General features: G+C 39.7%; 1 protein-coding gene across 3 annotated transcripts in view; it reads right to left on the minus strand.

The window, feature by feature from the left end:
• Positions 1–374: 374 nt before the first annotated feature.
• The window catches only part of FLVCR1 (FLVCR choline and heme transporter 1), a 28,598-nt gene continuing 14,240 nt past the window's right edge, over positions 375–14,732 (minus strand). For 2 of the 3 annotated variants that reach the window (XM_061383541.1, XM_061383542.1), the window contains 7 exons: positions 10,793–10,860; positions 10,021–10,124; positions 8,260–8,370; positions 7,635–7,740; positions 7,298–7,409; positions 3,272–3,339; positions 375–3,097 (listed from right to left, as the gene is read on the minus strand). In XM_061383541.1, the coding sequence (XP_061239525.1) occupies positions 3,023–3,097; positions 3,272–3,339; positions 7,298–7,409; positions 7,635–7,740; positions 8,260–8,370; positions 10,021–10,124; positions 10,793–10,860 (644 nt within the window). In that variant the 3' untranslated portion in view covers positions 375–3,022. Of the gene's footprint in view, positions 3,098–3,271; positions 3,340–7,297; positions 7,410–7,634; positions 7,741–8,259; positions 8,371–10,020; positions 10,125–10,494; positions 10,861–14,732 lie in introns of those variants that run through there. The other variant, XR_009730083.1, reaches the window with a different exon arrangement.

Here is a 14,732-nt window from a genome sequence, read left to right on the forward strand (position 1 = left end):
AACATGTATTTTCAGTGAAGAAACTTGTAAATTGTTTTTATTTCTAGGTTATAAGGTCTCACACAGGCACATCCTAGCAGGATAAAAAAGGCAGAGAACAGTCTGGAGCTTAGGTGGAGTGTCCACGATGGCTCACGGCGGGGCCGCCAGACTGGCCAGTGAGGGGCAGACACCAAAGCAAGTTGTGGGGAGACTGAGCCCTGGCTCCTCTGTGGCTCAGCTCTGACCCTGACCCTGACCCTGACCCTGGTAAGATTTATTACCTGGTAATCCACAAACCACTTCTCTCTTGGGCCATTCTGAAATCTTACAACCTTTTTTCTATTCCCCAAGTGTATTGAAGTATCGAATTAATAAAAAAAAGCCATACAAAATTAACATTAAAAAAATAAATTTATCTGAGGTCTGAAATACTGAAGAACAAGCATATAGCTAAATAGTACAAAAAGCAGAAATTAGAAAATAAAAAATGACTTAAGACAGACAGGCATTCTCTGGCAATACTCTATTAGTTTACACATATTTTTAAAACACATTTTTAAAGATATTTCTCCAACATTCACAAAAGGCAAAAGCTATATTTGGAACATTTCAAAATACTTTTGAAAGCATCCAGTTTCTTTCTCAAATCACTCAATTAAAATGTACACAAGTGAGTTACCCAACTCCATTTTTCAAAGATACAACATAGAATTGTATGATATTCTTGTCTGACATATTACAAATTTAACTAAAAATACAAAAAACTTATCAATTCATATTGTGTTCTGCCACGTAATATTTCATTCTTTTTCTAATCAACTAGGACAAATACACATGACATATGTATATACACTTTTCAGGAATAAAATATTCCAACTTTTATCTGTAATTTGTTCAAAACCTCAGGAACTCGACAAGGACATGATTATTTGAAACAATGTTGACAGTTTAAAAATAAAAACAATCATTTAAAGGAGGGACCTTAAAATATATTTTTGGCCATAAAATCTGTGATGTGATTATCTAGGGAAGTTAATGATACAGCATCATCTGCCTGAGCTATCACCAACTGAACAAAAAGGCTGAAAACAGACATTAAATTCCCTGTATCTACAAGGTAACAACCACAGTTGTTTATTCAATTGTCCAGGGAATTTTCCTCCAGCTAGATTTAAGTTCCTGTGCTACAGTGATTTGGTCTATCCCCTGATGAGTGCATTTAAGATTCACAAAATGATCTTTGAGATCAGATTTTACATTCATTACATACAGATGAGGAAAATGCTGCCTGGAGATTTACAGGGAAGCCAGAAACAGATCCACCAGGACACAGACCTGAAGTTCCTGATTCCCAGCTAAGTTCTTCTGGTAACACGCTCTCCAGGGTAAGATTCCACATAATTTCCTGTCGTTTGGTTATGGAGATTGCTATAATTTTAATATTAAGCAATGCACATAGCTAATTGCTAATTCACTTCAAGGGTATTCAAGGGAATACCTGATTGGCTTTTTGTGTTTATGTGGACATAATACAAGTATCACGGCTGTTTCAATGTCATTACTCTAAAGACGTTTCCTATCAGCTTGGAGAGCCAGGACGTGAACAACATTGAGATTCTCACTGTAAACAAAACGCAGTGGTAGGCACTGTGGAAACGCATTTGGTCCTGTTTTCCTTACCCTGAGCACAGAAAACAGCAGGCTGTTCCAGCAGGTTGGAGCCTGTGCACATTCCTGGTGAAGAAAGGAGTCCACGTGCCCAGCGTACTGAGGGAGCACAGACGTGGGCACAGGACTCCTCAGAGGAGAATGGTCTGAAGAAACCATGTTGCAGAATCAGAACAGACAGCATTTCAAGGGGTCCCCCCTAATTGGGAACACCCGGTCTCCCTGAAGTTATTAGAGATTTCCTTATCTCAGGAATCGTCAAGGCCAAAGTATAAGGTGTGATACAAGACACCGTGAAAAAGCCCAGGAAACACAGGGTGAAATGTTCTTAGCAGAAAGCTATATACTGAAGGGTGAAAAAAAAAGTAAAAAAGGCAATGGATACAAAACTACTCAATTTCAAGTTGGAGTGAAAAAATATAGTAAATATAGTGTTAACTTTCTTACAATGACCGGGAAGGCAGCACAGAGACCAACTCAGGGCAACGAGTCTGTGTCTGGGCTTCTTCGCTTAACAAGAATACAAGCCTAAGACCAAAGGTATGAGTTCCGTCTACACACTGAAGAGTTTTTATGGCCACGGACAGTACCTGTAACAAAGCAGTTTCTAATGAGAATGGTAAGAAATGGGAAAAATCATAGAGGTCATCTGAAAGTCTCATCCCAATAGTGTCCGTTGGTGGGTTAAAAGTATCGTATTGGTATACTGTTTCACACTGAGGGGCTTAGACAGCTGGTATGAACAACGCCAAGTGAAGTGAAGTGAAAGTCGCTCAGTCATGTCTGACTCTTTGCGACTCCATGGACAGTCCATGGAATTCTCCAGGTCAGAGTACTGGAGTGGGTAGGCTTTCCCTTCTCCAGGGGATCTTCCAACCCAGGGATCAAACCCGGGTCTCCCGCATGGCAGGCAGATTCTTTACCAGCTGAGCCACAAGGGAAGCCCAAGGATATTGGAGTGGGTAGCCTATCCCTTCTCCAGCAGATCTTCCTGATCAGGAATCAAACCAGGGTCTCCTGCATTGCAGGTGGATTCTTTACCAACTGAGCTATCAGGGATGGAAAGGGAGATAATTAGGAATATACTGTTCACTTGGTTCCACTGGATAGCATATTTAAATAAACAAATTGCACGTACTCCTATGCAATTTGAAGGGCATGGACCTCCATATTATCATTTTAGAAAGCCTCCTAAGCTTCTACTTTCTATGTTAAAATGTCAGCAAAAGTACTTTAAATTAACAAATAAATAAAAAAACAGTAATTGCATTTAGGAGTCACATAATAATTTTCAAGTAAGTGTCCATTCTCCATAACCTATAAACCAGGCTTTACTATTTAATTATCACATGATGTTACTTTTCCTTTCACGTCAAATTGCTGACTCTGACTGTTTGGACATCAGGACAGTTTTTGACTCTTGATCTGTGGGGCTATCAACTGGTACCTGTAGAAAGAATAAGAAGATAAAAAATTTACATTACGTATCTGGCATATGTCATTATGACAGATCCACAGTTGACTCAGGAATTAAAAAACAAGCTGATTACATAGGTGGGTTTACACTTACTCTATGCACACATTTCTCAATAGTATAATCATAAAAATATTCACTACTTACAGCTTTAATATCACCATTTGTAATTCCTTTATTTATATTGTGTCTTTTCAGATCGGACTTGATTAATGCTGCAAACAGAGAAGGATCAATGAAGTTACCACAGAGTATGTATAAATATACTTTTTTCTAAGCAGTGCAAAATCTTTTTTGATATTGTCAAATGCAGCACACTATAGTACCATAATATTCCATAACATTCTTGTAGCCTGAAAAAAGAACACTACCTAAGTCATTAACCTAATTAGCAAGTCATTCATTGGTGAACAAATACAGGATGCTAAGAACCAAGACACAAAGATGAAAAGTGCAATTCTTCCCCTAAAGGACCCTCTAATCTAGGGAAGGGCTTCTATGGTGGCTCAGATGGTAAAGAATCTGCCTGCAATCAGGAGACATGGGTTTGATCCCTGGGTCGGGAAGATCCCCTGGATAAAGGAATGGCACCCGTTCCAGTATTCTTGCCTGGGAAATCCCATGACAGCAGAGCCTGGTGGGCTACAGTCCACGGGGTTGCAAACGAGTCAGACACAACTGAGTGACGAAACAACAACAATCTATGGGAAACACTGACATGCAAACAATTTTAACATTGTGCAACAACTCCAGTAATGCAGGCACGGACAGGATACGGTGGAAGCATGGGGGGAAAATGTCTGTGTCAGCCAAAGGAAATAAGGAAAGGCTTATCAGAGGAGACACGTTTGAACTGAAACTTGAAAAAATGAGTGGGAACTTGTCAAGCAGACAAGAGGAGAGCAGAAGGCATCCAGGCAGGCGGAAGCCGGTACACGCCGAGCAGAAGGCATCCAGGCAGGCGGAAGCCGGTACACGCCGAGCAGAAGGCATCCAGGCAGGCGGAAGCCGGTACACGCCGAGAGGTCAGGACAGGAAGAGTGGGGTCTATTCTCAGCACCCGTGGTCGTCTGATCAGCGGAGCATCAAGCACAAGAGGGAGACGGGAGACAGCAAGAGAGGAGGCTGGGTTGGCAGGACGACGCCGTGAGTGACTGGGGAGGAGCTCAGTTTGGCAGCTGTGTGGGGGGTGTGATTGGCAACAAGGCTAGAGGCAGCAAAGCCGGTCAGGAGGCTTTCATCCTGCTGGAGATGGTAAGGCCTGAATATGTGAGAAATGGTGCAGTTTAGAGAGTGATTTATTTATTTAGTTTTGGCTGCTCCAAATCTTCATTGCTGTGCACAGGCTTTCTCTAGTTGTAGCAAAGCGGGGGCAAGTCTCTGTTGTGGCGTGCGAGCTTCTCGTTGAGCTGGCTTCTCTTGATGCAGAGCATGGGCTCTGGGGCACGCGGGCTTCGGTAGTTGCGGCGCGCAGCTCCGTAGTCGCATGTCATGGGCTCTAGAGCACAGGCTCAGTAGTTGTGCGTGGGCTTAGTTGCTCTGCGGCATGTAAGATCTTTCCAAATCAGGGGTGGAATCCATGTCTCCTGCATTGACAGGCAGATTCTTACCCACTGGACCACAGGGAAGCCCAAGAGGATGTTCTAATATCAAGCTGCTTGTAATTGGGAGCTTGTTACATAAGCAGTTTCTTTAAAATCATTTAAATGCAGTCAGAAAGGCCATTTTACATATATCCAAGTATCTTTGTGTAAATGTCTGAATTTCTAAAATGTTGCTATCCGTAACAGAAAAAGTTCTAAAGAAGAAGTAGTCTAACTTTTAAGACTGATTTTACTTTTACCTTTCATTTTGACTTTGCTTTATGACCAATTAGATTATTTAACTACCCACCAATTTGTCCCTTTTCTTATTTTACACTCTTTGTGTAGTCTGTGGCTTTAACTACCACATTAACAGTGCTGCTGCTGCTTCTGCTAAGTCGCTTCAGTCATGTCTGACTCTGTGCGACCTCACAGACGGCAGCCCACCAGGCTCCTCTGCCCATGAGATTTTCCAGGCAAGAGTACTGGAGTGGGGTGCTGCACCTCCAGACCTGATCTTTTTTACATTTCAGACCAATATGTCTAATCATATATTTATCCTTGGACCTGAATATCCCACGGGATTTTATACTCGACCTGTCCAGAACAGAACTTGCCATCTTCCCACCACACCTGTCCTTTTTGTATTTTCAGTTTCAATATGTAGGACCAGAGAAAGTGAAAGTGTTAGTCACTCTGTCATGTCTGATTCTTTGTGACCCCATGGACTATAGCCTATACCAGGCTTCTCTGTTCATGGGATTCTCCAGGCAAGAATACTGCAGCGGGTTGCCATTCCCTTCTCCAGGGGATCTTTCCCACCCAAGAATCGAACCTAGGTCTCCAGCCTTGGCAGACAGATTCTTTACAGTCTGAGCTACCAGGAAAGCCACCATCCATTCAATTGCCCAAGCAAGTCGCCCGCTTCCCCCTTCCCAACCCCCATTTTTCGTATCCTTTCAAACCGTTGAGGCTTACTGGTTTGATTCTAAAATATCTCTGAATTCTGTCCCTGTATCACCATTTCTCCGCTAAGGAGCGGATATATATGTGAAGCATACTGCTTCACAGAGAACAATTAACACTAGAAAAGCAGAATGCACTGCATTTAAATGGTAATTCCTCTGTCAAAATAAGACCTGCCAACAAGTCTCAGAAAAAAATATAAAAAAGAAAAGGTATCACCTTCAGCACACCTCAGCAATCTCTCAGCCCTCTTTCCTCTGTCTGTACAAATGACTACTGGATACAAATCCATCATACACTCTCTAGTAAAACACTCAACACATGAGAGACATTAATTAGCATTTTTAAATGACAAAACTGTCAATGTAAAACTGATTTTAAAGATCTTTTTTTTACACTTCTTAATTTTCTGTACCTGACCTGTTTGAATTAACACTTATGAATCTTACTATAAGATAAAGTGAATAGAGAACACAAAACTGTTGCCTTTTTTGGTGCAACAGTAACACTCTATTTGATACCTATGTGTTCCTCTCCTGGAAATTGAGAATCAATATGGAATTACTTATGACAGCTCAGTAGTTAAGGCAGTTTATCTACCACATTACATACGTTCAGTCACAAAACATTCAGTTTTATGTGTTTCGTTTTACTAACTGAAGAGAATAGGGGAAAACGCTTCCTTGGTAGGATTTCTCCTTTGAGGAAACAGTGCACTCAGTCCCTAGAGTGTAATGAATAAATGTCAGTGACCTTAAGTGGCTGCATATTTCCAAAGTATGTGCTTATCACTGCTAAGAGCTCATACTGGGGGTTTCAAAAAGGATGACCAGGTGTTCAACAAATATAAAAAGAAGCCTTGATTCACATCTTTCTGTTAGATTCTATCCTTGAATTAAGTTATAGGAGATCAAAAAAAAAAAAATTCCCTCTCTGCGTGTCCATCGCCTCTGTCTCTCATGTAGACAAGGAATGCAGAAAGAAACTAATAAAGTCAAATAGCAGTAGAGGCCAACATGGGCCTGGAAGCACTGATACACATCTCGCTTCTGTTTCTTTGGGCCATGCCCCTTAGCTTGTCAAATCTTAGTTCCTCAACCGGGCGTGGAACCCAGGGGGAGCACATGTGGGGAGGTGGGGCTGAGCCCGGGGAGCCTGGGCTACAACGGCAGCCTGCATGATCAGACAGGCCCTAGGTGCCAGACCCTGCCAGCAGCTTCTCATCAACCATCTCAGTTAGTCCTCATAGCAAGCCCTAAAAGCAAGCTTTTAATATCCTGTTAATATAATTAAGAAAAGGAGAATGAGAGAGGTGGAGTAGCTTGTCTACAATCACACAGCTAACGAGCAGCAGAAGCTGAACCTGAGGCCAGTTGAGTCCATCCCAAGTCTTTGCTAACACTTGCTACAACGGTTTGTTTTCCAGGCGTGGTAACTGTATTGAATTTGAAACCTCAAAAATGAATCCACAGATTCATATTCCTGAAGGCAAACAATATCCTGCCTCTTATTTCATTTTTTTTTTTCTTGAGTTCTGCCAAGCCTTGAGAAGCAACAGAAATGAAATTAAACATACGAAGACGATGTGACACAAGCACTTCCGGCAGGCGTGCGCCGAACCTACCTGTTAAAATGATGCCGCCAAACATCCAGACACAGAGGAAAACGTTCCCCGTTCTAGGACCATATGCTGATGTAAGCTTTCCTTGGGCCAGTGTGAATAAGATTCCAAATATCTAAAATCAAATAAGAGAAATATTTTATTATTAAGATTGCTTTTAAAAACAAATACAGTATTTCCCCCAGAACTTTTCTTAACTATTTTATTCATATGATTTGGCTTCTAGAAACATGCATTGAAAGGTGGAATTTTTAAAAACAAAAGCTACAGTCAAATTCATTATTCATTAGAATATTTGATAAACTAATGGTCTCAGATTTAAGAGAAATCAGAGGTTCACCTGTGCGGCAGCATTAAGAAGACCGGACGAAGTCCCTTCAGACTCAGGGTAAGTGATTTCAACAGCAAATTCGAAACCCAAGGGGAGGTAACCAGTCATGAAGAAACTACAGAAAATAAATTCAAAATCACAGAAGAAATCATTGGAAGGACAATATCTCCTGTTGATGCAACTGCTTTACTTCTCAGACTTGTTATAATTAGCAGATAAGTGAAAGTTTTGAGGTTGGTGTGTTAAAGGAAGGCACTATTATGATTCACCAATTAACCCAAGGACAGGAGAACTGCCAAGCAAAACCATGAACTAGGATGCAAAACAATTTCTAATTTTTTTCCAGAGAAAAATACACTCCTAGTTTTCTAAGTCAGTTGTCTTTCTAGCCAAGTAAAGAGACTTCAGGTTAAGTAAGGCTCATCCATTTTTCACCTACAGCATAGCAAAAAATTTTGAATTATTTTTTATAGTTCTAAAGAATTATACATTTATGTGCACAAGAGGGATCGTTTTTAAAGTTTAAAATATTAAAGGACTTTTGGATGAACTGTAAAAAATGAAAAGCCACAGCAGTAATGCTTCAGAATTCTAACAGCACACTCTCATTCCCTTTAACACGTGCGATGCTTACCCAAGCAACCCTCCAGTGACAAAGACGATGATAATGTGTCCAAGGTTCAGTGTGAAAGTAAAGATAACCATTCCAACAAAAGACAGAATGTAAACAGTCAGAGTAGTGTGTCTAAAACAAAAACAACAGAATTGTTAGTGTTCTGTCTGATTTTCTTAGGCACATAAAAATCATGTGGCTAATTCTGCTCTGTCCATATGGTAATAAATTCTTCAGATTTCAAGACTTACCCTTTCTTATCTATGGAAAATGGTTCCACCAGGCATAGACTTGAAAGACTAAACTGAAGTTTCAAAAGTGTCAGTTTGCAGCCAACAACAAAAGTCACCTTATATCCAATGCTCAGACAAAGGAATACCCATAAGGGTAAAAACCATTTTTATGGCACCAAACGGGATATGGATGCTGCCCTATCTGTATTTCAAGATTCAGATCAAATTCTGCCTCTTCCATAATACTTTTCCTAACCACTGCAGCTTACGAGATTCTCCTTTTTTTCAAACTCCCTAATCATTTTCTATGTACATGACTGACACTTGACATCTATTTTAGTCTGTTATATGATTATTTAACTTTACATGCATGAACACCTTAATTTTTCCCAATTAGACTGCAAAGGTTCTAAGGATAGGGATCAAATATTGCTTCCCACAATTCTTAGCTAAGAGTGATGCACATGACCAGAGCTTGGTGCGTGAACGGCAGTTACCCTGAGAAGAAAGCCAGGGCAACAAAGAACATCTGTACGCCAAGCCGTTTCCTAATTATAAAACGGACCAAAGACTATTGATAAATATAAATCCTTTACACATACTCTCTTCATCTACAAATTTAATGGGTTTCATTCTAAGCTACCATTACATTACAATGAAGCCCCAGTAAGTGCTATTTTAAATCATGTGAGAATTATTTGGAGCATTTTAAGATCAGAGGTATTTTGAAAGAGCTTAGATAATGATACCAAATATCAAACAGATTAGATCTATCAAATGTATCTTAGGCCTTGAAAGGTGTAGAGGACACAGTTCCATTACTTCATTCATTCACAGTTCCATTCATTCATTTCTCCCAAACACATGAGAAATTTCTGTTAAGAAATGCAGCTATTCTTCTACTTTTTTTTTTTTAGATGCAGCTGTTCTTTTAAGGCCCAGTGCAAAAGATGCTGCCTTGGAAAGCCCCTTTCTCAGTCTCCCAGTTGGTATTACTCACTTTTTCTTTTGTATTAGCATTTTTCTGGTTCCATATAGATACACAATTAATATAAAATCTTCATATTATCTATTACAGTATTATAGTCAAGCGTTATTACAGTTTTAGGGCATTTTAGCCAAAAACTTTTTATTAAAATGCCTTATGCTCACCAATAATTTTTTGATAGGAAAAAACTTTTTATTTGTTTTTAAGTTCACAACATGAAAAAACAGCAATATAAAAGTCTCTATCAAAAGTCAAATGTTTCTCAGAAAGGGGTCCTTTTAAAATAGAACTGATCTCTTCTGGAGTGGTATACATTGAGTATTATTAGAGGAGAGGGGAGTTCATAAGGTATCCAAGTTCTCAAAGTTGAAATAAATATGACCAATAAGATAATACAGAGACCACTGAAACATTCAGAAGTGAAGGGAACCTAAGAGTGTCTAGAATGTAAGTCTTTTAGTAATAATAACACTTTTTAAGTTTCTTAGAATGAAAAGTAAAGGTTCCTTTAAAACCAAAATACCTTGGGTTGTACACCACACATCTGCCTGCTTCACTTACTTGTAGGTTTTGGTATAATCCAGCCATAAGCCACAAAGAATAGATCCCACCATTCCAGCTACTACTAGTGTTAGCCCAATCCTTCCAGCATTCACTTCTTCTCCCTTAAAATTTTTTCAAAAGAAGTTCATCAGACACCTCAAATTCAAAAAGATCCTTCACATTCCCATGCCTTCTCATGTCAAGGGAAATAAGCAGATACAATTAAGCATACAATATAACATGAAGAATTCAGTACATGTATTAGGGTGAATGGACATTCTACATTAAAGCAAAAAAACAAAGCAAAACCTGACATATGGGAGAAATCAAAAAGGAAATTTTTCTTGATCCTCCATGGTTAGAAGGACAATGATTTTTGTTAGAATTCTTAAGTAATTCATAGGTGTTTGAAAAGAAAGTTAATCTGATAGCTTTTACATAGAAGTGCTTTCTCTTTTCAAAAGGAAAGAGAGACCAGGGCTTGATATTTACTTCTTTATATTTGTGTTGTTTCTTTTACATTTTTTTGGTCTTGTCTCATATAACCAGTCACACTATCCCTTTAAAAAAGAATAAAAAAAAAACAGAGGTATTGTCAAAACAATAATGACTTCTGGTTTCTATGTTGTTTTATAAATTGAATTAAACGTAATCTCAATTGAAACAAGTATAAATCTTTTATAGCAACAAATTCATACATCTTTAGGTCTCATGATCATGCTCACAGGAATTATGTTGCTGAAGAAAAGTTCTTGGCCAGGCATGCAACACAATATTGACAGAAGCTTACCTCATAATGTGTCAGTATCATTTGATTTAATAATGTTGAGACTGAATAAAATGCTCCAGTCATGATACCTACAATAATAAAGAGAAAACTATCAATGTGCCATGTACTAGTTTATAAAGTGATATGGAGCACTCTGGGACGACTGTGAAAATACAATGTCTTCTTAGACAGTTGACAAAAAATTGAGACCTCTCGCTATTCCCTTTCAAGATGCAGACTGAGCGGCGTTAACACCTAAGCTTAGGAGAGAGTACGATTGTAGAATTCTGTCATTACATCATTTACTATTATTTAGATTCAGACATACGGGCCAGAAATCCTGTGCATAACACTGTGTAACAGCAATCAAGCAACTGATTGTTTCCTGAGCACCTGGGCAAGTTAACGAATGCTAAAGCGTTAGGCCAGAACCCCTGTTGCAGCCATCTCGCCCCTGCGTCAAAGACGTACAAGGAAATTAGGAAGACGACGTCAACTAAAGACTACTTTAGAAGGGAAAGTTAAAAACAGATGGTTATCAGGAAGCATATAACTAGGTTTGGATAACGGAGTTTCTTCATGTATGTTGTATCACGTTAAGTCTAAGTCTCGTAACCTAGCTGAAATTTAAGCTTATTATTTTTCTATTATTAAATAGTTCAAGCATACAAAATAGTACAGAGACTGTAACAAATACCCTTACTCATCAGTCTTACAAACGTTAACATTTTGCTATCTTTGCTTCAGATTCATTTTTGCAGATCTTCCTTAATCCTATTCTTCCTCAGAGGTAATCCCTACCCTGCCCTTCATATTTATCACTGCAGATATTACAACATATGTATATCAATAAACAACAGAATTATTCTGCCTGTATTTAAATTTTATATGAATAATATGGCATTGTATCCATCTGCAATTTGCTCATATCACTCAGTATCATGGTTTTGAGGTTTATCCATGTTGATACTTTTAGTTCTACCTCATCAGTTTTCTCTGGTGTATAATACTCCACTATGCAAATAAACTTCAATTTAACTATCTCTTGTCCTAAGTCAATAGATACTTTAAGGCTTTTTCCAGTTTTTCACTATTTAAAACAATATTGCAATAAATATTGCTTTTGTTCTTATGTATATAAGGGTTTCTCTAAGCAAAAATCTAGAAGTAAAACTTCTACTTTCTGGATATAGCCCAATTGCTCTTCAAAATGGTTGTACCAGTTTATACTACCAACAGAGTTCCTTTACTCTAAGTTCTTGATAAATTTGTCTTCGTCAGATTTTAAAAAAAAAATTTTTTTTTTGCCAATTTAAATGTGTGTGATATTGTATCTCACTCTGGTTTTGATCTGCATTTCCTCGATTCCTAATAAGGCAGAGCATCATATATGAGCAACATATACACACAAACATATAAACGTCTCTGATTTTCCTGGATGGTTTGCTCTTTTCTTAGTGATTAGCAGGAGTCAATCTTATATTGTAGGTGCAAAGCCTTTGTTGGTTATATGCATTGCATTGCAGACATTTTCTCATGGTTTATGTCATGTCTTTCTACAAAATAATTTAATCATATTTATCAATTTTTAAATTTAGGGCTTTTTTTTTTTTGCATCAGAAAATTCTTTTAAGAATACTAAAGATGGTTTCCTATATTTGCTTCTAAAACATTAAAGTTCTGGCGACTTCCCTGTGTTTAAGACTCTACATTTTGACTGCAGGAGTGGGTTTGGAAACTGGTTTAGGAAACTTAGATCCCACCTGCCAGCCCTCACAGCCAAAAAATAAAAACAAAAAAAACGTTAAAGTTCTGATTTTTACCCTTTGGTCTTTAATCCACAATTCATGTTCTAACTTCACATTATTTCTCCTCTATGGATAATCGATTGTCCCAAGACAATTTACTACATAGTTTCTCGTCTACAAATGTCAAGTTTTCATATATGCATAATGCTCTAGTCATCACGTTGTTCTTGTTCAGCCGCTAAGTTGTGTCTGACTCTTTTGTGACCCCACGACTATAGCCTATAGCCCATAGAGTATAGCCTGCCAGGCTCCTCTGTCCGTGGGATTTCCCAGGCAAGAATACTGGAGTGGACTGCGTTTCCTTCTCCAGGGGGTCTTCTGTTGTTTGCAAATATTCTAGCTTTTCCTCTTGCAGGCTCTTAGTGGCACAGCCATATGACTGTAAAAGTGAACAAAAGTACTAGTTCTCCTTTTCTTAGTAACCGTGGGAGCGCGTTTTGAGATCAGCCTGGATCTCCGAGTAATTCGCTGGCTGTTCACACTGGACATGCGGCATCGGCAGGCTGTGCCATGTGATGTGGTAGGCCATTAAGATTTTTTGTTTTGGGTGGGGTTTCATTGCTAACCTAGCCTATGCCAACTGATACACAGGGGTAGGCCCCTGGGTTCTATTGTGTTCCAGTGATCTGTGTCAGTTCAGTTCAGTCGCTCAGTCATGTCCAGCTCTTTGAGACTGTCTAACTAACCGTCTATCCCTTACTAATACATGGCATCTCATTACCACAGCTCTAGAAACCTCGATATCTGAGAATTAGTTCCTCACCTTATTCTTAATCAAAACTATCTTTGTTGCTCTTGGCCCTTACTTCTTTCCCCGGAATCTTACAATTAGCCAAGTTCCATTTCAAACCCAGTTTTAAGTTGGAGATTGCTAGATGAGGCCTGTGTCCAGAGATCTTATCAAAAACCCCTGGGTGGCGAGCCTTTGTTACTCACTTCCCATTGAGTTCAGGAATGCACAGAGTCAGGTTAGGCTGAGGAGGCCAAGGAAAACAAGAGGCCTGTGCGGAGGCTTGAGTGAACTCTGCTGTACTGTACCCTACGGCGGCCTCACTCCTCCAGACTCAGTGAGGACAGCCAGAGTCTGGATAAAGAATTACAATAGCAACAAGTACTGCTACCTGAATCTGGAGTGAGACACCTGTCTGAGTTTCAGATAGCAAGTGGCTACAGCTGGGATGTAAGTGATGCTAAGTTTCTCCAAAGAGCCCAACGCCAAAAAAAAAAAAAAGTTTCTCAGTCTTCTTGGTTTCTTGAGTTTTGGCCACTGAAAACCTGTCCTAGGAGTGTGGTACCTAGCCAGACTATCCTATGTGCAAGTCTGCCCCAATCTTTTCTACATAATACTAGGCATGGATGGAGCAGACAAGTACACTTCTAAAACGTGGGTTATGACCCTTACTCATTTAGACATTATGACCCCTTTGGCGATGAACATCAAGTCAACAAGCTTCTCCAACCGTTCTAGGGAATATCTGAACTCTCTACAGTGTTTCCCAACTCATTCTTGCTAACTCCTTCAACAAATAAACTCTGTTCAGTTTCCAGAGCCTCTGTGTGTCTGACCTTTCCATCAACCCAAATCTACAACTGGCATTTGTTAACACAGTGGTCCTGTAAGGTTAACTGGCATTATTACAATGTTGAGTCCTCCATAAACATGGTCTATCCCTCCACTTAATTTAGTCCTTCTCTTACATCTTTCAGTGTTTTACAATTTATAAAGTTCATCTTTTAAGTATAGCTGATTTGGGGGCTTCCCAGGTGGCTGACTGGTAAAGAACCCACCTGCCAATGCAGGAGACACAGGAAACTCAGGTTCGATCCCTGCGTTGGGAAGATCCTCTGGAGGAGGGCATGGCAACCCACTCCAGTATTCCTGCCTGGAGAATCCTATGGACGGAGGAGTCTGGCGGACTACAGTCCATGGGGTCGCAGAGTTGGACACGACTGAGCGACTGAGCACGAGCACTGCTGCTGCTGCTGCTAAGTCGCTTCAGTTGTGTCCGACTCTGTGCGACCCCATAGATGGCAGCCCACCAGGCTCCCCCTCCCTGGGATTCTCCAGGCAAGAACACTGGAGTGGGTTGCCATTTCCTTCTCCAATGCATGAAAGTGAAAAGTGAAAGTGAAGTCGCTCAGTCGTGTCCAAC

Source organism: Bos javanicus, chromosome 16 (genome assembly GCF_032452875.1).
Source record: "Bos javanicus breed banteng chromosome 16, ARS-OSU_banteng_1.0, whole genome shotgun sequence".
Taxonomy (NCBI): Eukaryota; Metazoa; Chordata; class Mammalia; order Artiodactyla; family Bovidae; genus Bos; species Bos javanicus.